General features: G+C 40.1%; 1 protein-coding gene and 1 long non-coding RNA gene across 4 annotated transcripts in view; one reads left to right on the forward strand and one right to left on the reverse strand.

The window, feature by feature from the left end:
- TMEM164 (transmembrane protein 164) overlaps positions 1-8,691 on the reverse strand; it is a 47,500-nt gene extending 38,809 nt beyond the window's left edge. For 2 of the 3 annotated variants that reach the window (XM_075054134.1, XM_075054132.1), the window contains exons 1-2: positions 8,556-8,691; positions 7,663-8,260 (exon numbers count right to left, since the gene is read on the reverse strand). In XM_075054134.1, the coding sequence (XP_074910235.1) occupies positions 7,663-8,127 (465 nt within the window). In that variant the 5' untranslated portion in view covers positions 8,128-8,260; positions 8,556-8,691. Of the gene's footprint in view, positions 1-7,662; positions 8,452-8,555 lie in introns of those variants that run through there. The other variant, XM_075054133.1, reaches the window with a different exon arrangement.
- A 450-nt stretch (positions 8,692-9,141) lies between these two features.
- LOC142043232 (uncharacterized) lies at positions 9,142-24,321 on the forward strand. The gene is made up of 3 exons (XR_012653978.1): positions 9,142-9,356; positions 20,475-20,604; positions 24,260-24,321. It is a non-coding gene; the product is annotated as an uncharacterized LOC142043232 (long non-coding RNA).
- The last annotated feature ends 291 nt before the right edge of the window (positions 24,322-24,612 follow it).

Raw genomic sequence — 24,612 nt, forward strand, 5'->3', positions numbered from 1 at the left:
AACAGAAGAGGAAAACAGAAGCAGAAGAGGAAAAAAGAAATGAAAAAAAGGCCTGTCTCTCCATAACATGTTGCTCAAACTACATGTTACACTTGGATATTTGCTTTAAATCTGTGATGATCTCATGAAAACAAACCAGTATCTGATTACCTAATTAGTCATCTAATGGCCTTTAGATAATAATCCTCAGTGTAAATATTTGGGGTAAAAGAAAGTTAAGCTTTTTCATCTAGAATTTCCACTCATGCAATCCCTACTCCTTTTTAGAAAGTAAGATTACTTCTTGTCAACTCCCCACTTTTTATATTCTTTTCTCCTATGAATATACAGAAGAAAGGACAGAATTACCGAAGTATGCATTCTATCCTCGAGCACAGCAGGTATTTCCAAATCTTAGCAACTTCAAAACAAAGGCTTAACCTAGAGCTTTAAACTCCAATTTGTCAACTGGAATATTCATTGGTAGCATGACATATTACCGTGATCCCTATCACCTCAACCAAAGCATGCACGTTTTCAGCTCAAGGTAAAGCATGTACTGGCCAAATCTTGTCTAAGTTAAAGTGGATGAACTGTGCTCTCTTCAAAGAAAACTGCGATTCACAGCCTTCTGACACAATTGCTATTCTTTTTATACTAAATTAAAAAATACTATTATTTCTGAATAAGAATCCTTGCCTTGCCTCATACTAGTATTTCTCAATTTCTCTACTATGTGCTGGGATTTACTAAAAATAAGCACAATGGTGAAACAAACTATATACAGTGTTAAAACTATCACAGAAAAGCTTTTCCTCAGCTCAATAAATAGTCATTACATTAATTACAGTATCAGTTAAAGCCTCTAAACTTCAGTTGACAGTGTTTTCTCAAACACAACAAAATCATTGCTTAAAAATAAATTGTAACAATTAAGAAAAAAATTGACAGTTATTGGAACCAAGGGCAGATTAAACTATACAAGCGAGCCATGGGTTTTTTTGAAAGGCAAACTAATAGTCCTGGAGCATCCCAGACCCACTATAAAGGAACTGATGACCTGCCTCATGACCTGTCACTTCATATCTATGCCCCTTGAGCTGCTATCATCTTTCTAGCAGTAAAATGCACTCTTTTGCAAGAAATAAGGCTTGCCACCAAGAAATACTGGTGCTTTCAGTGCTGTAATTGTTCTTCACCTGCCCTTCTTCACCACGCACTATTTCCTCTCTAGCAATCAGCTTTAAGAGGAACTATCACAAGTTAATTTGCTGTTGTAAAAATAAAGACTTGTGTATTATGCAGATCTAAAAATCGAGATGCATACTTCATAATCCGATATGTTTGTGAGCTGTGATTACACACATCTTCCACTTAAGTGATGAATTTTCTGTCTAACAGATAGCAGTTCAGAGCACTGAAAGGATTGTTGACCTTGCTACAACACTCTCACGCACCCCCTAAATGTAATGATTTGGGAATAAATCATACTATACTCCAAATATATAGCCTTGCTTTTCTTAAATATTCAAATTTTTTTACAGTCCTTAGCATATAAAATTCTACTAAATTTCAGTTTTATCATACCCCCTAAAATTGAGTCCTGTTTTCTAAGGTACTTTAAAAATTACAAGTTCTGCAGGTAGCAGTACCAGGTTTTGGAACATAGGAGGTACACAAAAAAATTATGTAGATAAGGGAAATATGCACACATACAAAAAGGAAGATTTGGAACCTTACAGTTAGAGACTTTTTTGAAAAATGTATAAATATTCATAGGAAGTTTTGCCTTCGCTGCTCTACATCTTGCCCAACAATCTTAATACATTAAGCAATGAACAAAACTATTGAAAAATATCTTTGATTTAGAATACTGCTACCCTTTAAAATTTAGTAACTCATTAAACTTTTACTTGCAGGCTGTTGCTCACATAACCCAATAACATTATTCACTGTTATATCTATAAAAATTTACTGCATTTCTATAAACAAAGGTTCTTCATACTCACTCCCAAATGACAGGATATGAACGTCCCTTTAATTTTAATTCAAGGTTTTGAAGAGACAGAATATAGAAAACCATACACAATTTAACTGGATTTTTCCAAATATTACAAAGCATTTAGGAGCAGTCTATGCAAATTAAACCCAGATTCCAACCTGAAAAATCACATTTGACCATAGAATCAGGTTTTTTCCAAGTTAAAAAAAAAAAAAAAAAAAAAAGAGGGAAGGAAGAGTGGAGAGAGAGGGAGATAATTAATCTGTTATGCATTGGGACATATTCCCAAACAATGCAGAATTCAGCCAAGACATTTTTTATGTAAGTTCCAAAAGCAGCCCATTGTTTCTAAAAGCACAGTAGCCTCTTTTGCAGAGGACAGAAAAGATCCAGGTCTCTAAAGAACCTAAAACTAGAAATAATGAACACAGGATTTACTATTTACTGAACTGCAGATGCACTTAGCACTGTTTTTAGTTATGCTAACATCAGACCAAGATCACTGGACAAAACCGGACTCCCTATACTTCTTTCTCTTGCCTTTTTTCCACCTATCACTTCCCCTTTAGTTTACTTCTCTTTGTCTATAAAGATCACTGAAGTAATCATCCAGCAATACAGGTGTTTCCTACAAAAACATTTTCTTTATTCTAGACAAATGTCAGTCCTTAACTGTCTTAAATGCAATAATTTGGTGTAGAATTGGAAGAGAATTATGACAACTTACCAGCTGAGGATTTACCACTAAGAAATTATTACATAGGAAGAACACTTGCAAACCTCTTCCCAAAACAAAAGTCCCAAAACTCATTTTACAGATTGATATTAAGTCACCATTCTGGAAGAAGGCATTGGCATATTAAAATCAAGCAAGCTGACAATTCACGACAGTTTAATAGGACTAGCTGTAACTATCATTTTAGGATTAGATTACAGTCATGTTTCTGCCACTTCCCTGAACAAGGTTTCAAGACACTTACACACACACACTTTTAATTTCTACAAACTGGTCAGTCATAACCTTCAGTGTTCAGAACTGAATAGTCTTAGCAAAGCTCTAAGAAACCAAATTAAAACTATCAGCTTCAAGATCCAACTCACAAATCTAAAATTCAAATTAAAAAAAGAAAAAAAATAATAATCACATACTCATTAAGGTTGGACAGGACCTTTTGAGGTCACTTCACCTTACCATTGTTACCCACAAACTCTGATTTAGATGGCTTCGCATAGTAGTTTTTCCTTACATTTTGTTTTCGAAATTTCTCTTTTGCAATACAGACTAATTTTATCTCTGGGTCTTGGTTTATATTTGTCTACATTTAACCTTAGTTGCCTGTTAAGTCTGGCTTGATGTCTTACAGGACATCAAGCGACACCTGTGTTTATGCATTTTCATTAAGCTACATTGATTGTGAATAACAGCTTGCAAAATCTCTGTGTCAGAAATTACAAACTGGTGGTACAGGAACAAACCATGAAGAACGCACAGTTTTTGATGGAAATTCTAACTGCTCCTTCACTGAACCTGAAGTGCAGAACTGCTATGTGAACACAAGTGTTTTGACTGAAAAGTTAAAAAATGTATACTTTAAAGAATATAGAACAGGTAAACAAATTGGTTTTGATATAATTGGTTTTGACATTGCAAGGCATGAAATTTTCCTTTCACCTCACTAACGCAATGCCATAAGTATTCTGATGCTCACGCACAGGTAGACACCACTTATGTATATACTTAACAACCATGCTCTGGATGCTGCTAAAAGTCTCCTTACAAAACTTTTCAAGAAATCAGTAGTGCTGTAATTGGCTGTTGGGTGAATCCTCCCTCTTACACTGCTGAATCAGAAACTTAAAAGATTCCCTTCACATCTTCAATTTCAATACCATAATTATGGGTCCTAAAATACTCAAAATGATTAATGTCTTGAAAATATAACACTTGGTCCCCTAAATATATGATTAATTTTTTCCTGCTATGCCAAAGAGAATAGGTTTGCAACACCCTAGTGGACTTAATGTTTCCTTTTTAGGATACCCTTTCATGCCAGGTTTACAGCAGTATCATTGGTCCCATCATACCCTCAGTCCTAAAAAGAGAGTATTGTTTGTTGTTTTTTTTTTAATAGAGCTATTCAAATAATTTTCAATGAGAACACTCTTTATCTAAAGAAAGTGCTTAGTATTAATTCCTTCACAGACTTCCCCCCCTGCTGCTGCACCACACACTAAGTAAATATTGTACTGCACAAAAACAATCCCATCCCCATTGGATAGCTGTCAAAGAAACCACAGAAATTTTCATTCCTCCTTGGTTTAAAATATAGAGAGAGATTTTAAAAAACTGAAGTATTTATCTGTCAATGGTACTGCACTTCTGTCACTGGTGAAGAAACAATATTGCCCTTCTTCTTCCAAAAGCTATGCAAGAAGCCAAAACCAGGACCAGGGCTGGAAATGAGTAGTACTGTTCCTAGGTAATTCAACCAGGTGGCAGGATGGCAACAAATTCTCCAAAACTGATTAACCATGTGTCCTGGTTTTGGCTGGGATAGAGTTAATGTTCCTTCTAGTAGCTGGAATACTGTTATGTTTTGGATTTAGGATGAGAATAATGTTGATAACACACTGATGTTTTCAGTTGTTGCTAAGTACTGTTTGGACTAAATCAAGGATTTTTCAGCTTCTCATGCCCAGCCAGCAAGAAGGCTGGAGGGGCACAAGAAGTTGGGAGGGGACACAGCCAGGACAGCTGACCCAAACTGGCCAAAGGAATATTCTATACCATATGATGTCATGCCCAGTATATAAACTGGGGGGAGTTGGCCAGGCTGGGCACATCACTGCTCAGGAACTAACTGGGCATCCATCAGCAAGTGGTGAGCAATTCCATTGTGCATCGCTTGTTTTGTGTATTCCAATTCATTTAATATTATTGTCATTCTATTATTATTATCATCATCATTATTATTTTCTTCCTTCCGGTTCTATTAAACTGTCTTTATCTCAACCCACGAGTTTTACTTCTTTTTTGATTCTCTCCCCCATCCCACTGGGGCAGGGGGTGAGTGAGCAAGCGCCTGCATGATGCTTAGCTGCCAGCTGGGGTTAAACCATGACACCATGAGAACTGTTTAGGCAGTTAAATAAGTTCATTTGATCGACACTTCATCCTTGTGACGACACATCTAAACTAGTTCTTCCCACTCATCAAAAAGATTTGATTTGAACACAGGTTGGTGTGATAGGCAGAAATCAGACATCTGATCAAAACAGACTCATTTGTAGAGCTCAGTATCTATTATATTATGCAGTTTTGTCTGCCCAAATGCACCACAGATGTAATTCCCATTTTATTTTGTGATTTCATTTCAGTCTTAGGTCTTTTAAAAGCAGGACTTTTGCTTTTATGCAGAGAAAATCTGAAGGATAATTTCCAGTTCCAAATATTTTTGGCTCAGAGCCCAGAGCCTTTGTTGCTCTGAGGTGAAACAGTCTCAGCTGAAGAAAAGGAAAACAGAAATTGAGTGAAAGAAGAGACCTTTACCAACAGCTACTGTTGGCTTCCCTTTAAAGTGATCTTGATTGCTGTAGCATGTTTCATCTCTTCACCTCCTACTTTATTCATCCTAATGTTTGGGCGCAGCAGCAGGATTATGCATAAACTACTGCAAGAACAGAAGTGAAGGTTAAATTATATTTTCATGTATTTCATCTTGCCAATCTGTTGCCCTCAGCAAATGCAGGCCAGAAAAAGAATGCTTGCAAGATTCCAACTACTGTGTATTACTTTTCATTGATGATCTTTGTATCTAACCTGTTTTCTCTGCTGAAAGCTGTTGGTTTTGCAGATATTTTCATTCTCTACATTAAGCCCGGGTCTATTTCTAACACATCTATTTGAGGATGAAGAGACATGGCTTCTGAATTTTGCTGACATACCCATCTTTTCAATTTCACAAACGCTGGAATGCCATTTCTAATGAGTAATTAGCATAGGATTATTAAAAAAGCTTCACAACTGATCAAAAAGAGATTAAGAACTGCCCATGCCTGACTACAGAGCTAAAGTCTCTGTCTTCCTCGGGGAGAGCATCAATGAATGAGGTAAACAATACTAGATCCCCCATTTATGTATACACATTAGCTTTAGCTGAATACTTATCATTACACCCTATTATAATACCATATCAAGACAACTAAACTTTCAAATCATAATGGTAACATATCCTCACCTTCTTCCCAGAGAATTAATAGGAACTTATCCAGTAAACATTGATCATTGCCAAGAAACGGCATGTGGCTATATTATTTTATTTTAATTATTTCTACAGCTCTTGCATACCTTCTGCTTTCTCATTCATTACCAATACTGACTAATTGATAGCACAGCAATTGATACCACTTCATAGGAGGCAAGTGTCCTATGGTGTAAAATACTGAGCTAACATTGCATCATTACTTAGGAATTTACATAACCTACCAATTAAGTTCTGGAACTGTAAGTTAATTGCTGTAAAGGTCTTGAATATGGCGTAAGAGCTGCATTTTTGCCTCTTGAAATAATACCCATCCCCCCTCAAACCTCTGTTACAACCAGAAAAATGTTTCCATTCCTGTTAGGAAAAGCTCTCCAGGAGTGAAACTAACAACTTGCTTGATCCGATACAGCCCAGATCACTTAGCATTCTGCAGAGGGAGACTAAGAACAGCATTGCTCTGATTTTCATCTGTTACTGATCTTATACAGATGTTGTTATCACGGCAACTTTTATGAAAGCCTTTTTGACATTCTTCTATTAATTCCTGAGCTTAAATTTTGTAAGTTGTCCAGTGTTGAGGGTACGATATTAGCAAAATTAAACAAAATATTATTATTTTTGGCATCTCCCACACTCCTTACCAAGCTCAGTGAAACTGCCAGTTAAGTACATGCACAGGGCTACTGACAAATACAGCCTGTAAGCTTTAGATATTGTAGTTCAATAACTACTTATAAATGTTTCCATTATTCTGGAAGCTACACAAATTGCACATTATCATGCATCAACAACCAAGCCACAAGTCATTAAAGCACATAGTTTATCCACAGGTATTAAGCCAGATTGGTTTGTTCACCCCATGTATGAGACACTGGTAACACTTGTTTCCTTACTATTCAGCTTCTAAAATTAGAATGGTAAATCAACATTGTCTGCACAAATAAAGAGTAATTTGTTTCTTCAACACCTTTACAGAATACATTCACACCCCTAAAAGTCACTTGCTTGAAAAAGTTCCTGTAAATTACATAGCCACTTTAGCAATAACCTTGTTTTCATTAAAGTTGGTGCAAATTCTACCACTGCTGTCAGTGGAAACAGCATTTTCTATTCTTGAAACAAGGACCAGGTGGAAGCAAGCGGTGAGAAAGCCTTAATTTTCTGCATTTTCAACAGAGATTTGGACCTTAGTCACAGCTACAGTTTCACCTTTTCATTTGACTTGGGGTTTTTTTTTTCCCCATAGATTTCAATTCAGGTGATTAAAAACTAAGTCAGTTTTAAAACATTTATACCAATTCTTGGCATTTGTACTTTTGCTGTGCGCTTTTGGTCCACAAACTGCCTACGGGAAAAATACCGCTCTGCAAGCATAAAACTAAAGCAAACTTGCTGGCGACGGTACACAAGCCTTACCTGCATCATAGTGACGACATGGCAGGGATTCAGGAGGTAAATGACAGTCCTGGTGGCAAACTTGAACCCCACCTCCAGCCCAAAGATGAGGCACAGCACCACCAGCAGCACATTCTTGCCCAAGCTCTCCTGCTTCAGCTGGGGCTGCTGCAGCAGATGACCCTCCAGCTCCCTGAAATGCAGCTGCCTGAGCTTCCACAGGGACAGAAGGATCTCCACGACGCCCACGCTGAGGAAGACCAAACTCTCCAGAAAGCGCTGCTGCCCAGAGAGAAAGGCCGCGCATTCTGGCCCTCCATTGCCAGCAAAGCTGGGGTCCACACCCCCATACATCCAGTCCAGGAGATTATGGAGGCTGTAACGAGACATGGTGGGACGGTGCCTCTCCTCCTCCCCGTCACTGTCCAGGAACAGGTAGGAGCAAGATGGAATCAAAGCCAAAATGCCGTCGGGCTGACGAAACATGAAACGCAAGGACGGCCCCTCTGTAGTCCCCTTCCTTCCCAACCTTCTGGAGAAGCAAGCGGCTCCGCTTGGGGCAAGGCTAATTTTTGGCTTTCCCCTTCGACGCCAGGACGAGACCCACACACGCAGCAGCCTGCCAGAAAGGAGGAGCCGCAGATGAATGGAGCCCGTGGGCAGCGGCGAAAAGCCCCTCGCCTCAGGAGCCCTCCTCTTCCCCGCCCGCCGCCATCCCCCGGCACCCGTCGCTCTCCCTCACGGGGCTCACCCTTCTCCGCAGGACAGCTAGAACGACCTGCCTCCCCCCCTCCGCCCGTTCCCAACGCCGGGCCACTGCCTCCCTTCCCACTGCCCTTCCTCCTCCTCCTCCTCCTCCCCTGCGCCCCTCAGCCCGCCCCCCCCTTCCCGCCGCGCAGCGATGTGTCCGGTACCTCCGTCAGGCGGCGGCGGGCGGGAAGGGCGGTTATCCGCTCCGTCAGGGAGCGCGGCGCGGCTGAGAGGAGGCAGGCCCAGCGCCCCCAGCCATGGCGCCGGCCTCGGCGAGGGAGGGGAAGGAGGAAGCAGGGCTCTCCTCAGCAGCGGCGGTAGGGCTGAGAGTACGAGCCCGAGCGGGCGGGTGGCTCTCGGCTGCCGCCGCGTCCCGCGGCTCTGCCGGCCCCTTCCCAGCGCCGCGGCATCACCCCACCGACGTGCCTGACTCACGCCGAAAAATGGACGAGGCCCCCCGAATTGGCTGCGCCCGGCCGCCCGCTCCTCCCTCCGCCCCGGCTGCTCCCGCCTCCCGCGGCTGCTGCCTTCGTTCCCCACCGCCTCCCTTCACCTCCGCGGCCGCCGCTCCCTCGGCGGGCTGCGCTCCCCTCTCCCTCGCTCTCCGCGTCCTCGCCTTCCTCCTGCCTGTTGCCTCGCCTCTCGCCCGGCTGCTCCCCTTCTTCTTCTTCCTCCTCCTCCTCCCCACAGCTGCCCGCGGTTCGGCCTGGCGTCCCCACCCGCCCGGCTCCCCTCAGTGCCACCAGCCGGGAGGAAGTAAAGGGCCGGCGGTAGTCTTCCTCTCCGCGCTGCGGCTTGACGACTCGACTCAACAAGCGGCCTTAACTTGATAAACTAGTTTCTCAAGTGCCATCGCAGGTGGGATTCGCCGGCCAAGAAATGGCAGTGGCCTGCGTTCTTCACGGCGCACCGCGAAGGGCCAAACTTGAGAGGGGCTTCAGCCCAGCCCCGGCCTGACGGTGGGGGTAAGTGTGCGCTGTCAGCCGTGCCCCGCTGTGTGCGTGTGCAAGCGTGTGTGCAAAACCGCGCCTGGTGCAGCGGAGGCCGGGTTTGGTTCCTGGGTGCAACCGGTTTGTGGCTTTGTGAAGCGGCTGCACTGCAAATACGGAACTCTTGTTTCTACGTGAAAGGCAAAGGCAGGTGGAGATCTAGATAGAGTAGTGGGTGAAGGGGATGTTGGCGAGGTAGTTAGAACCACGAACGAACATAACCCGAGAGCTGCCTCGTACAACAGATTTCATTTCACATACCCTGCCCGTAGCATGTCGCTCTCCTGACCGTTACGGGGCTGCCCTTCTCCGCAGGACAGCACTACGGCAGCACCGTCACCGGCCAAACTGTTGAGCCTGCTTTACTGAAAAGAAAAGCTCAATTCCACAAAAAAGTTTGAAAAGACCAAGCAGGTATCTCTACTGGCTGAGTCAAAGTCATTTCCATACAGATGGGGAGGCAGCAACACCTGGACTGTAAAGCTGGAGGCAGTATGTGCATGCCATTCTGCTGTGAAAGAAATTGATCCTTTTTTGGGTAAGAAGGGGGACTCACCAGGCTTTTCCAAGATCTTCAAGGGCTCCTTTCCACAATTAGAGCTTGATAAGAATTCTTCTACAAATTGCTGTTTTCTCAGCCATTGTTGATTCATTACAACACCTCTTGTTGATCTAATTACGCACAAACCTGCTGCAGAAAGTGAATGTGCAGAAACCGGATGCACAACCTGAATAGGCACAAACCTCCTGCAAATGCCTTCTGTGCTAACTGGACATGCACACACCTGCAACACAAACATGCTGCGTTAACCTGCTTCACAGCCTGAATACTCAAAACAAGCAGCTCAGCACTGACACCAATATTTTGGCACTTCTTTTCTTCCCCTATTTCTAAAATACAGAAATACTGCTCACAAAGATAAGCACCGAGTATTTGCTCTCAAGGGGTCTACCAATTGGCTTGTCTGCTGCCGTGAACAACCTGGAACAGATCTGTCCCTTTCCACTCCCTCAGTCACATACAAGAGGACAGCTATTGCTGCTAAAAGCAGTCCCAGGCAGCTTTAGACCTTGCCTTTGCATTTCACTCAGTGTCTCGCCTTCTGCAGTGGTCTGTGGTCTGCTTCTCGGACTTCTCCTTTCCTGAGCTTTTCTTTGGTGGAATGAAAAAGACCTATAATTAGAACAGCAATACGATGTCAAGTATTGGTATCTCGGATGTAGTGATTTCTTTAGAACATGGACTAGCCACAAGAATATGAGGTCTTTGTTGGGTGGTTCGGTGTCTTTTTTAGAGAATGCCAGTGAAGAGTAACTGGCTGAGAACGTGAAAGTGGGCAGTATTTTGCCCACAAAGAAGAGCATTTGCCAAATGACGGTTTGTTGTCCATAGGAGAGGAAGGAAAGAGAACAGCTGAATAAAAACAGATGTCATGAAAGCTAAAGACTTAAGCAATTAATAGTTAAGACCTCATAGGAAGTAAGTCTAAAGAAAGGAGTTAAGAAAAGGAATGATGCTTTAGAAAAATAATTCAAAGAGCGCATTTATCTCAGTTATCAGTAGAATAGAAATAATACTAAGGTTAGCTTGACCACATCATGAGGTCTCTGTTGACCTTAAGCACATGATGAAAATACAAAGGAAGACAGGTTAGATTACTAAGAATAAGAAAGAAAGACTAAAAAAAAGTATGCTGCAAAACAAATGAACTATCAGGAGCTATCAGATAAAAATTGCTCCATAAGTATATTCATACTAAGAGGAAGACAGAGAAAAAAGATTAATCCCCTACTCAACAGAGCAGAAAATCTCTCAACAAATTATAAAGAAAGCTGAAGTCACTGTTGCCTTTGTGGTAACAGACTTCCAAAAAAGATCATAGGCAAGCAGATAGGTAGAACTGGTGATGCCGAGAACAAATTATCTCAGCCCAGAGTAAGGAAACAACAGATTAGGAGCACTCAGGTAAACCAAATGTATTCACATTGTTTGAGTCTAGTGAGCATGATCGAAAGACAGTTAAAGAACTGGCTGAATTAAGAAGGTGAATGAGATGCTGAAAAACCAGAAGAGGCAACTGTAAATGGCTGCTATCAAAGGGGGAATGGAGCCAGAGAAATACAGCTCAATCAGTGTAATTAGCTTAAATGCCCAGAAAAATCCTAGGACAAATAACCTCACAAACTATTATTAGCACCTAGATGATAGCCAGGGAATGATAGCATTCAACATGGATCTGTCAAAAATAAATCACGCCACATAACTTGATTTTCTCCTCCAGTAAGGAACAGGCCTTGTGGATAGGACAGCGCCTGTTGTCAGTTTGATTAGGTTTTTGACACTTACATGACATTTTCATTAAAAAGAGAAATACAGTCTGGGTAAATGTATTCTAAGGTCTATACAAAACTGAATGGATAGCAAGCAGTAGTTCACTGTCAAAAGGAAAGAATATATTGCTGGGTTCCTAAAGCCTGTCTTCAGTCTGGGTCTTTTTGTTGTTAACAATGTAAATAACAGAACAGAGAACCTACTTATTAATTTTGCAGGTGACGCAAAGCTGAGGGGGACAGGATTAAATTTTAAAATAGTCTTGACCATTCGGAAACATGCTTTTTGAAAAAAATAAAGAAGATATTCAGTAAGATCAAGTTGCATCATAGTTCACCACATTATACTGGTATAAGCTGCCTGGTATAAATTATCCCTGCCTTTCCTCTTCCCCTTGCTACTCATTTTGTCACACACTGTCTTACACCATAAGCTTTTCTGGGGCTATGTGGTTGACTGTATGAGGAAACTGATTAACATTACAGTTATAATTCCAGAGGTAGTTGTAACCTGGAGCACTTTGCTGGTCTATTTGATCCTACTTTGGGTCATGGCGATGGATGAGGTGACCTGCTGATTTCTTGTTTTGCTGTGATTTCCCACTCATTAGAAAGAAGGAACATAGTTGGTATAAAACTGGACATCCTGGTACGATTGAGATTTCTTTGCAACAGCACAATATCATTCATTCATGTTCAGATTGTGACCCACTATAAATACAAAAGATCTGGTTCTCTGATCTTCATCTGCTGGCTGGCTTAGGCACAGGTCCTTTATTCTCTCTTTTTCAGTTTCTTCAGCTTCTTTGAAAAGCACTCTGAAATCTGCAAATAACAATTTAGTATTACTGACTGAATGCTAAGCCGTTGCTCTTTTCTGTTTGTTAACCATTTCTTCTCATCCTTTCACTGAGTAATTTAGGCTCTCAGTTCCATTGTAAACACATATATCTCCTATGTCAATAGAAATGATTCTCTAAAAGCAATAAATTCCCGTAACTAAAGTGCTTGCACAAGAGCCTGAGGCTTGTTCTTGTATCTAACGTGAGATTTATTTTTCTGGCGGAGGCTTCTTGAAATATAAAAATGGTGAAATCTAACGTTAATCCATGAAGAAATGCCAGGGCCCTGGGTGTACCAGTAGTCCTTAACCACCCAGAGCAGCCTTGTGTGGGGCTTCTACTCGCAGGTGATCTGCCTGGGAGCTCCGTGTTGGCTCTGGCCCCCAGTCCTCCCCCAGGCTGTGCTGCAGGCAGACCTCCGTCCTCAGCTCTGTCCTTGGCGGTTCCCGACTTGTTGACTGGGCCTGCCACACCGGCCTTGGACCTGACTTGCCACCCCTCATTTCTCTAACGATCACTGGACTCTCAACGGAACCCGTCGCCGTCCCCAGCCCGGTTCTGCTGGCCCAGCTCGGTGCTGTGGGATTGCAGCCTTGTTGGCAAGGTCGCTTCCCTACCCGTGCGTGGTCATCCTTGGCTCCTGCCTTGGTGGAGCAGCCCCACTCTCGCTGCTCCCTGACAATGTATGAAATTCAAAGTCAGCTCAGGTAATGTTGCTCCCCCTGTAAAATAGAACTCTGCATCTTGTCTCTCGCTAATGTATCATTTGCAAATTCCATCTTAAGTAAGCCTGGAAATAAAGGCAAAGCCTTAAGTCTTGTTTGTATGTGGTAGATATTATCAATAAGCATTGGAAGTTGAACTCCAAAGCAGAGGGACTAAAAGACCTGAATTCTTATTCAGAAAAGCATTTAAGCACGTGCTTAGCTTAAGCCTGTCCTCATATCCGATGAATTTAAGTGTATAAATTGAGACCTTTGCTCAACATCAAGCTATATTGCTGTACTTTAGAAATGTGATTCTACACATCAGTATGTAGTTACACCTGTAGATTTACTAGAAATTGTGTGTCCTTGTTGTGTGAGTTGCTTAAAAAAAAAGAAAAGAAAACCCACAAACAAAATGAGCAACAGAGTAAAATAATATTTTAAGTCTTGAAATGTTTCTGGTGAGTAACAATATTCACAGGTATAGCTGAAGACATCAGCAGAGTTACTCTAACAGTGAAGCTGTAATTTATTGTGCATTTTTATGCACAAAGTAATAAAAAAAATTCTAGTGATTAGGAGTTTATTAGGGTCTTCTAGCTGATGGAAAACTAGATTGTTTGAAGTGTCAGGATGAATGATTAATCCTTTATTTATAACTCATAATGTATTATGCAAAAACAGATGACCACAGCTTTAGGAAAAAAATCCACTATATTGTGGGTACTAATGTAAAGCTAAAAAAAACCCCCAAAACCTGAGAGGGACTGTCATCTTAATAACGGTTGGAGCTGGGTGCAATTGTCAGATCTCTGAGCACATTCCCCTCGCTGTCCTCTGACACCAGTCTGTTGTTTTGGAGCTGATGCATCTCTTCGAAGCATAGGGAAGAAGGGGTTTTAGTCCTGTTTTTTCAAAGAACCTGAAGCATAAAGCGATTGTGTCTTGTCTAATTTCACATAGTCTGTGGCAGTCAGAACTGAACCAAAAAAACTTCCCACCTCGCTATATCTGTAACTCTTCCATTTTATCCTCTCTTCCATTTCGTCTTGTCTTCTCCCACCTTTATTACTGGTCAGCCATGAGTGACAGAGTCTTGCAAGTTTGGCCGTACATTGGGGACAACAGTTGGCTTTGTTCCCTCAGCTTGCAAATTAGCATTATTGTAGGTTTATGTGCTTGGTCTAGATAGTGAGAAGTGAGCCTTGTGTGAATTCCTACTTGCAGACGTAGGAACTAGGAAGGAAATGAGAATTGCCTACTTAAAACAGGAAGGAAAGAGGGCACCTGGATTGAAGGGAAAAGCAGGAATGGGGACAGGTTTTGCAAAGAGTTGGGATTAGGTGGCCAGTTAAAGTACTGCTGCTTATTTACAAGTTTTTTTAACAAAATAATGTGAACAGTACTTGCAGGGTCTTTGATCTGATGATCTTTGGAGATGCAAATGGAGTCAGAGTCAGCAATGAATTTATCACTCTCATAAGTTTAAAATGGAAGCTGGGTTGAGACTCCATGTTGGTCTGTTATTTCTTGCCCAAAGAACAGTACTGGACACAGTATTGCCACCTGAAGTATGCTTTCAGCAGTCAGAATGAGACTTGGAATAGCCACTGGGCAGCACTCACAGACTATGAGCATGAATGTAGTCAAGTCGTGTGTGCAGAAAGCAACAACATTTCTATTGCTTAGACTTGTAAACCAGAAGGCTTGTTTCTGTACAAAATAGAAACCAGAGTCTCTTTGGCTTTCTACTAACATCCTACCTCTTTCCACTTTTCATCTGGTCTTCTTGCTGCATTCCTTGTAGCCCAGGAATTAAATCAAATGTACCTTCTTCCCTTCACGAATTAGAAAAATTGCTCCCCTACCCTGACTAAATCTTCCAGGTTTTGTATATAGCTTTTAAAAGATCATGTTCAGGTTGGTGGTTCATTCTCAAGTTTTGGCAAAAAAATCAGCACTCTCCCTCGTAGGGCACAAGACTATGCCTCCCAGCAAATCACTAAGGTCCTGTCTTTCTTCTTGAATGATGATATCAGCAAGTGAAATAATCAAGAGCTAGTGGTTACATTGTCAGAAATCCCTAGAGTAAATATTCCCTGCCCCCCAAAAAGGAGGTGCTTATAGGTACTATACTTTTTCATGTTGAATTATCTACAGTTCACATTTTGAAAACTACATTTGCAACCAGAAGTGCCTATAGGGCAACCACCTGGAAAAATTCAGTCTGGTAAGCCACTCAGTACAGGGTGGCTTTTTTTGTTGTTATTTTGTTGTTTGTTTTTCTTTTTTTTCTTGCTACAAATCTAGGTTCATAGAGATTCTTCTATCAGTTATTCTGACTTTCTTCTGTTTAGTCAGTTGCTCACATGTATTTTTTATGAATTTAAAGCAAGGCTTGTGGTAGTGTAATTGCTGATTTCCTCTCAAGGAATTTTCTTGAGAGAAAGATGAAAGGCTGTTGCATTTATCATATCTCTCCCTGTCAGCTAATTTAGCTAGAACATATGCTAGACAATACTGAAAAAAAGTGAATGTCAACTTGAACCATTCAAAATAAAAGCTTAAAAAGCATATCACATTTTCATGGGTTTTAATCTGATGGACTGAAAATAATTATATAAACCACCAACAGAAACTTCTTAGATGAAAACTGTGTGAACCAGCTTTTCGTTGAATCACGTTTCTGTCATGTTTGCAGTATTTGACTTATTTTTTCCCTTATATAAAAAGCTGCAATATTAATAGACACAAAACCAGTTGGATGTAAAAGCAGGAAGAAATGCAGAAATATCATGAATGTGTGAGGCTTGCTTTGAGATAAAGGAAATCACAGTTAACAGTTCATCTGCATATTAATTACTGTACCCATGTTGAAGTTAAAAGGTCAAACAGTACTGTCAGGAACAGTAATACGGGTTGAGGATACGTCTGAGAAATGGTGATAAAAGTTTCTTTGTATGTTCATATGTTAAATGAGTAAAGGCATTTTCTGAAATTGTTTGGAGCTTGGGGAAAAATATTTTTGTTAAGGCGAGTGTGAAAAAAAATGGATCTGCTATAAAACATATAAATCGTGTTCTTAAGAAAATCAAAGTTTCCATCCAGATGTTATTTATGTGTTCTTAAACTTGAAGTATCTTGAGAACTAATGGAAAGATGACTGCTCTTTTCACACATAAGTAACTAAACATTTTATGCCTTAAAGTGCTCAATAACAGTCACTCCCTTTTGTGTTTGTCCCCTGTATTGTTTAGCCATTTTTCAGTTTTCAAGGCATTTGCTTTGTTTCATGTCCAGTGCTAGCACCATAATATTGCTAAGTATAATAAAAGGCATTTCACAAAGAACCACCCAAACTCTTTTTCTTGGAAGGTCAGCCTTAACAGCACTTTTCCCACTGTTGCCTTCCAAGTCAAAATATTATATTAATATAATGCATGCTTATAGATGCTTATAACCGCAACAATTCAATAAATTCCCTAATGACTCTTAGCCAGTCTTTCAGTGAACCAGACCCAAATGGAAGGTGATCTCTGAAATATCTATAGGTAGACTACAAGATACTTTTCATGCTGATGTCTCAGAAAAATAAGTGAAGTCAATGAATGAAATAATTGATTAATTTGATTGTCATATTAGGTTTACAAGAATTGTTAGCCTGGTTCATGTTTGTTAGAGTTGATTTTAGCTATGACTGGTATATGTAGGAGGTACGTGATTCTATAAATCGGCAGGGAGAAGAATCTGCTTTCTATTTTTGTTCTGTTTTGCTGTAGTTTAAGGGGCACACTGACATCCATAAAGACTTACTGAAAACCCTTTTACTTAAGACTGAGTTCAGTCTTAAAAACTGAAATCTAAATTCTGATTATGAGACACTCTGTCACTACTTACGAATCTCAGCCTGAGAGATTCTGAAGACTTGTGTCTTCCCTAAGCTTCTGTGTGGAATTTACCTTTATTATTAATACCACAGCGACATTTGGTATTCAAAATCAGGGAACCGCTATACTTAACATAATGTGAAACAAATGTAATTCCAGTCTCAGAAACAAAACAGAAGGTAGGAAGGACAACTATTACATGACGTAATCTCTGGTTAATTAAGTTGTATGAAATTTGTACTTGTATTTGAAATAGTATATGATCAGGTCTATTATGACATATTATTGTGTTATCACTGTGTATTTTTATGTCTTTTGACATTTTGGGGAGGAGGCATTCAATACCTCAGCTTTTACAGCGATACATCAGGCAGTGTACAGTTTTCACAAAGATTTCTGAGCCAGACATGGGATGGGTTCTGTTAGATCCTCCTATCATTTATTAGCATACAGAGATACCAGTCACACATTTTAACATTTCTGTTGAATATAATACATGAAAATAGATGCTGTAAAATACCAAAAGGCTGCTCTTATACCCTTGTATTGGGTTTGTGCAGCAAGGTTTTGGTAGCAGGGTGGCTACAGGCTGGCTTCTGTGAGAAGCTGCCAGAGGCTTCCCCCATGTCCGATAGAGCCAACGCCAGCCGGCTCCGAGATGGACCCGCTGCTGGCCAAAGCTGAGCCCATCAGTGATGATGGTAGCCCCTCTGCAATAACATATTTAAGAAGGGGAAAAAACTGCTGTGCAACAGCAGCCAGGAGAGAGGAGTGAGAATATGTGAGAGAAACAACCCTGCAGATACCCAGGTCAGTGAGGATTCCCCTGCAGCCCATGGTGAAGACCACAGTGAAGCATGTCTTTAGAGTTTGTTTTAATAAGTTATTGAGGAAAAATGGGTATACTCAGATGTTTTCTGTGCAAGTTCATGCATTTCATAAAGTGTAGGAGCCTCACATAACACAGAGGTCACGTTTATATTCTTTGTTATTGAAAGGTTTAGTTCAGCATTTTGTTAAAATTACTCTACAGAAGAATGAGCCCTCCAGTGGTTGTTCACCCTCTTAAATGCTCATTATAATGCTCTATTAACTAACACAATAAAAAAAAAACGAACCACCCTTTATTCTTCAGTAGCAGGACAATTTTTGTGGTTTTATCTCACTGTCGTTCTCACTACTTTTGTACACGTAGGAAATGAAATAGTAAGAATTGGACTAGTTGTGTTCTAATGATACATGAGACACCTGCATGAGACACGATGCTCTTCTGTAAGGGAGTTTTACTTCAAATACCAAGAATACATGCCTGTTTCTGCAAAAGGCGTGGTGACAGGGCATTTGGTCACTGAGGGCTTGGCAGGGGCCTAGGCACACCAAGCATTTTTTAAGACTTCATACATTGACAGAACAAATGTTGGAAAAAGTTGTCAATGTTTGCAGAAGGCAGGCGGGAATTGTGTTCTGTCCTGTTGGAGCTGAAAGAGGGGGATAGGTTTTGCAGTTCTCTAATGAGATGGGGTAGAAAGGAACCAGCTTTAAACTGCAGCAGTCACTGGACTGAAATTTAGTGATAAATAACTTGAATTAAGTTTTCTTGAAATGTGTAAGGATTGCATTTTTTTTGAAAGGAGTTGATGTGTAAATGTAAGAGGTTTTTTTGCTTAGGCCAATGTAATGCACAGTGTTTGAAGGAAACAAGAAAGTAAGTATCTTATGCAGATTTAATATCTCTGCTTATGTTCTCATCTCAGTATTCAGATGAATCCTTTATTCATACTACATCAGTGGATGCTTGCTAACAGTTTTCAGTAATAGAGCAGGGAAGGCAAAAGAGTTTTTCCTTTTCAGGTCTGTGATCTCCAGATAGCTCAGCCCCTTTTATTCTCTTTCATAAATCTTAGAAATATTTACCACAGAGCTCTCTAAATTTATCAGGATTCATGGCTTATCTACCTGTGAGCATTTTAACAGCTTTGCTAATGGTATGCCTCATGCCTCAGAGCTAGTTGTTGGGTTTTTTTCTCCTCTGGCTGATTGCTGGGAAGACGTTTTCCACAATATCAACTCTGAGACCATCTTTTCCTGCCCAGACAGGGGGTCAGGCCTAAGGTACTCAGTACAGGTGTTGTACCCAGTAGATCATATTGGACTTAGTAAGAGATTTTTCCATTTAGAAACTCTGACTAATGGTGAAAAGAGGTACCCAAATTATTTCCCTAAAGCTTTCTTTACTAGAAACAGAGAAAAAGGGATAAGCACAAACTGTGGCGTGGGTGCATAGCTCAAAGGAGTGGCCAGACCTCTGGAAGCATGTAGTTGAAAACTTTATCCAATAAAGGGGGAAAGAAGTAACAAAAAATATTTATATCGCGGCTTGAAACATTTCAAGTTATTCATGTTTTTCAGATCTGTTTGCTGACATTTATAAAGTCCAAAGAGCACAAATGTCAGCTAGATAAGCAAAGACAAATCACACAAGCAGAATAAGGTACAGCGTTCTCAAAAGTTTCTTTAAAACCTTCAGTGTAATGCCCTCTCCTATTTCTGTAATACCTGCCATGAGGTATCTGCAAATTATGTAAATGAAATAAGGTGTATTTAAAACATACTTGGTATCTATATAATTGCTGTCTTTACCTGTGAAGGTATTTTCACTGGTATCTTGTGGATAGAGAAGACTACCTGCTATTACTTGACAGGGAGGTGATACTACTATGGAAGAAAGTGCAGCATAATCAGTGCTGTCTAGTTGGTACTATCAAAATAATTCCTTGTATTCTGAGAACTATTTTGTAATATGTCGGAATCTGACTTTGTTCCCCAAAAATACCTGACAGAGGTGAACAAATTATTTGAGTGGTGCAAGATCAAGTTCAAAGCATTCTACCAATACAGAGTAGATTTTAACAACAGTGCAACATCCATACCAAAGCACTGATGTGTCTATTGAGATCTTGATGTCCTCCCACAATTCTTTAGTATCTTTTGGTTGGACAGTTTTGCTAGCTGGCAAGTCTTCTCCAGCTCCCATTAAAATATGAAGCAAAAATTGCACTGTGACTTAAATCAGTCACCTGAAACATGTAGCCCTGTTTGAGCTTTTGAAACCTTCACTGGAAGAAGAGTCTGGAAACAGCTCCGGGTTAGGCAGTACTATATACGTATTATCCCAGGAGATAAGTGGGGAAAAGGTTTAAGAAGGGAATAGATGCCCTGTATTTCATGGTACTGCATCTGTAAATGCCATGTATACATTTAGTATAGAGATTAAGACTGGTGCTTGACATTAGTGTTCTAATTTTCTCATTATGTGCACTCTTGCAGAAATGTTTATTTTTCTGTAAAAGAAGTCTATACAAGCCTAGAGAAGTCATCTGGAACTAGGAAACCCTGTGAGAAGATCCAGGACAAGAGCAACCATTTTTCAAGAGAGAGTACTTGAAAAGCCATCCAGGTAGAGCTACAATCCTGGCTTTTAGGTATAAAGCAAATACCAAAGTTTGGACTAACTAGTTTGTTTGTGCAGAAACTATGAGGTTTGGAACTCTGGAAGAAAAGAACTGAAGAGGAATTGAGATATGCTATTCAGCAGTAGCACTGAGCATGAAAAAGCTCCTTTGAGACTTGCTTTTTCTGCTTTGAAACATTGTGAGCAAGTGGGTTCATACAAATGATCTAATTAAACCTATCTTGGGTAGAGGGGTGAGTTCTGAAAAGGGCTTCAAGTCTTTCAGTGACATTAGGGGAGAAACATCCAATCACTGAGGCATTGTCAGCAACAAAATACCTTCTGCAAACATGTACTATTATAAACATGGTGATTTTTTTTTCTGTTCACAAGATCTTGCAAATGTTTTCCAAGTATTTTTAGTTATCCTTTGTCAATATTTTAGTCAACTCACCATCTTTTCCCCAAAAGTTTTAATAATAGTTATAGGGAGCACAGGGGCACAGGTGATCAAACGGAGAAAATTTTTCTGTCTATGTACTGAATGCAACATAGACCTCAACAGATTTTTACTGGTCTGCTTTATTTTCAGCAATTTCTGCCTGCCTCCACCTCAAGACAGTATTTAACTTTAATATATTGCACCTATCTAGAATAATTCTCATGAGGAATTAAAAGAGCTTTGCAAAGTGACACAAGTCTAGTATTCCTCTTATTCATTAGATATCTTTGTGTTTCAGTAACAGATGGGTGGAAGAGTTCTGAGAGAGACAAACGTAGTGGCCTACTTATCTAGTAACTGAAGAAAGTCTGCTGGGAAGCCTTATACAGCTGATGTGAAAATTTCTTAGCTGAGGCAACTTATCTATTCTGTGAATAAGGAAAACCCACAAACCTTCTGCTTTTCTTTCAAAAAAAAACCAGGGAAAAGACCTTCAGTCAAGCACATGAGTGCAATTTAGTATGATTAACACGTAGACAAACCTTTGTATTATCTGTAGGGATAAAAATAGTTCTTATGCATTTATTCACATACTTTGTAAAACAGTTTAAATGTCAGCAGTAGTTGGTATTTTGAGACTATTGATTTTGTAGAGATTAAAGTAGATTGGGTTGTAAACATGCAGATAGTGCACATGTAAACTAATATCACAGAGCAGACGTGTGCGACCTTCTCAGCTGAGGCACCCACCTGTTTGATTTTGCATGAAAGCACTATGAGTGTACACTTTGAAATGCTTCAAGACACGTTTTTCTCCATTCCTGTATGTGTCTAACTCCTCCCTTCTAGAGGATTTTTTATGAGAGAAATTAGGCTAGACACCTGCATTCTGCAATAGAATCTTTTGTTGCAAAATTACTTGCATTTTTAATTGAGAACAAAAAATAAATAACATTGCGCAGCAGGTGGCAGCACAGGTCCTGCTTGATTTTAGCCTGGTTTGCACCTCTTGAGAAAAAAAGTCAGGCTCCCAGTCTTGTAGTCGTTACTGCTATTAAACAGCTGTCCTTTCCTTGCTTCGAAGCAGGTCATTTTTAGCAAAGAAATGGAAATTACCTGTGCCACTGGTCACTGCCATACTACAAAGGTAGAGTGGTTTTGGGGAAGATCATTTGGAAAAAAAAATCAGTAAAGGATGCAAGCAGCACAACCCACTAGCAATTGGGGATAGAGCTTGAGGCACAGATACAAGTTGTGTCAACAGAATGTCAAAATAAACAGTAAATCTAACTCTTGACAATCCTGCTTGAGTACTGCTACACACTTAGATACGTCTGCCTATTAGCAGAAGCAAGAGGCTTCCACAGCATATTTTTGGATGTTGAATGGCCTGAATAATCTGACATATTTTGGCTAAACTGTAAGGAATAGAGTGTAGTAGTCTAAACTTTGTAGAACCGAGGATTTTAAAATTCTCGGTCAGATTCTGAAATTTAATTCCCAGGTGCTTCTTCCCTCCCCTCTCTTCTCTGATCCTTAGAAGGGCGGTGTGTTAGGGAAAGGGCGAGGGTTCATATCTTCTTTGCAAATGGGGTAGTTTGCTTTGAAATACCTTGAACAAGAATTCTCAGAAAGTCCACTCATCGGCTCCAGCACTTGCACCCATGCTGTCTCCAGACAGGCCTAAAAATCTTGATGTTATCATGAAATATTACACATCCTTGTTCAATTTCCTCACTTAGCCTGTGGGGAAAAAAGCAGGAGTCCTTCTGGGAATATGTTGATCATTAGATAAAAACTTGCAGCATTTATTTATGCTTATTTTGGGTTAATGGCAGGCATTTTAATCTTGCTCTGACTATTTATTTGTTTATTTGCCTGAATCGCACATTTCAGTATTTGGCTAAAGTATCACCTAACACCCAGGGGAATGTCTTAGAGCTACAGACTTAGGAGATTATTAGGCTTAATTGGTATTATCACTGTAGACCTCCCATGGCATTGAATATGGCTTGCTTATTTTAAACTTTTTAATCCAGTATTAAGAGGAATTGCCATTAAGTTACACCATAGAAAAATAATTAGTCTAAAGTTAAATCTTGGGTGTTTGGTTTAAAACTGTTTAAGCCTCCTGTTCATCACAAATCCTCTACCATTTTTCCTGAACTCCCTTACATTTGTGCCAACACTTTCTATAGCATGTGGGCCAGACTTGTGCCCAGTGTAACACCAGAGAAGTCAATGGGGTCATACTGGAGATTAATTTGATAATATTTGGTAATATTTCAGTCATCTAAGTTGATGGCCTCTTAGGAAGGACACAGCCCTATGCTGCTGAAGTCAATGGAAGCTCATTAAGTCCCTGATCCAGTTCTCACTGAGTCTTGTTTTTGTGGCAGTATCTGTTCCTTTGCTTTGTGTAGTAACTTCCCCAGGTTTAATTATGTCTATTCGCAAGATGAATTCTGAAAGGTCCTAAATTTTTGTGCATAGGGTATAAAGAGGTAGGAATTGCATTGAGGTAGCATTTGCTGGTTTGACTACATAAAAAAGAGAAAATTGGATAGAAGTCTCAGAAATTAATTAAGTGATAGGTTTACCATTAAATGAGTAGCAGAAGTAAAAGGAGATGTTTACAAATTTGTGTGTCACTTCTGTTTGTAGTGCTTCCCCTACACTGCAAGTACTCTATGCACTTCAAGTGCTGTTGTAGCGTATTGGAGAAGAGTATAAAAGTATTTCACATTTGAAATTATTAATATGGGGAAAAGGAAGAAACAGTAGCATTCATTATAAATCTAATTTTGTGAGTAAATTTGAACAAGGAGACTGGTGCTTCAGTTTTTTCTAATCTGAATTTCCTGACCGAGGCATTGGACAAAGCTTCTTTCACAAGATAACTAGGACTGACCCCAGACTTCACTATGAAAGCTCTATGAGGAAAAGGTATCCCACCTTATAAGCTTTTTATTGTTTTTAACCCTTTGCATGGGCTGAAGTTCATCAGCTAACTTCTGTCAACAGTGTGAACAGCTACATGTGACTTACCTAGTTAAAGGCCTGAGAGTGTTTTTAAACTTGAGATCAATTTTTTTTTTTGAAAAGAATTTGACATTGGATCAAAATTGCAGATATACAGGATTTGCATGTACAGTCATATGGCAACCTGGTTTGTCATGGAAATGTTGAATAATATTAAATGATCTTTTATATTCACAGCACAAGTTGTGCAATGAGAGGTCAGCCCTTATTAAACAAGGACTCCATGGAAGAAAAAGAGCTAAGGATTCAAATCTATTAAAAAAACCAGGTAGGCTTCATTAGATCTGCTGTTCATAGGAGTAATTGTTTATTCTGCATAGCAGTATTTCAGTCTATAGGCTTTCTCTCCTGTGGTCAGCCATTTCTGGGAAAGGAAGTGAACATCAGTGTAACATTGAATAAGGATGTAGCTTTTAATTCTCTCTCTTCAGCAGCATTGTGTCAAATGCTCAAGTTGAAGTTTCAGACTTCCTAATTGTGGTAAAAAAGTCAGAGATGTTTCAATATTTCTATGTTTTGTGTACTTCATG

This window comes from Buteo buteo, chromosome 22, assembly GCF_964188355.1.
Source record: "Buteo buteo chromosome 22, bButBut1.hap1.1, whole genome shotgun sequence".
Lineage (NCBI taxonomy): Eukaryota > Metazoa > Chordata > Aves > Accipitriformes > Accipitridae > Buteo > Buteo buteo.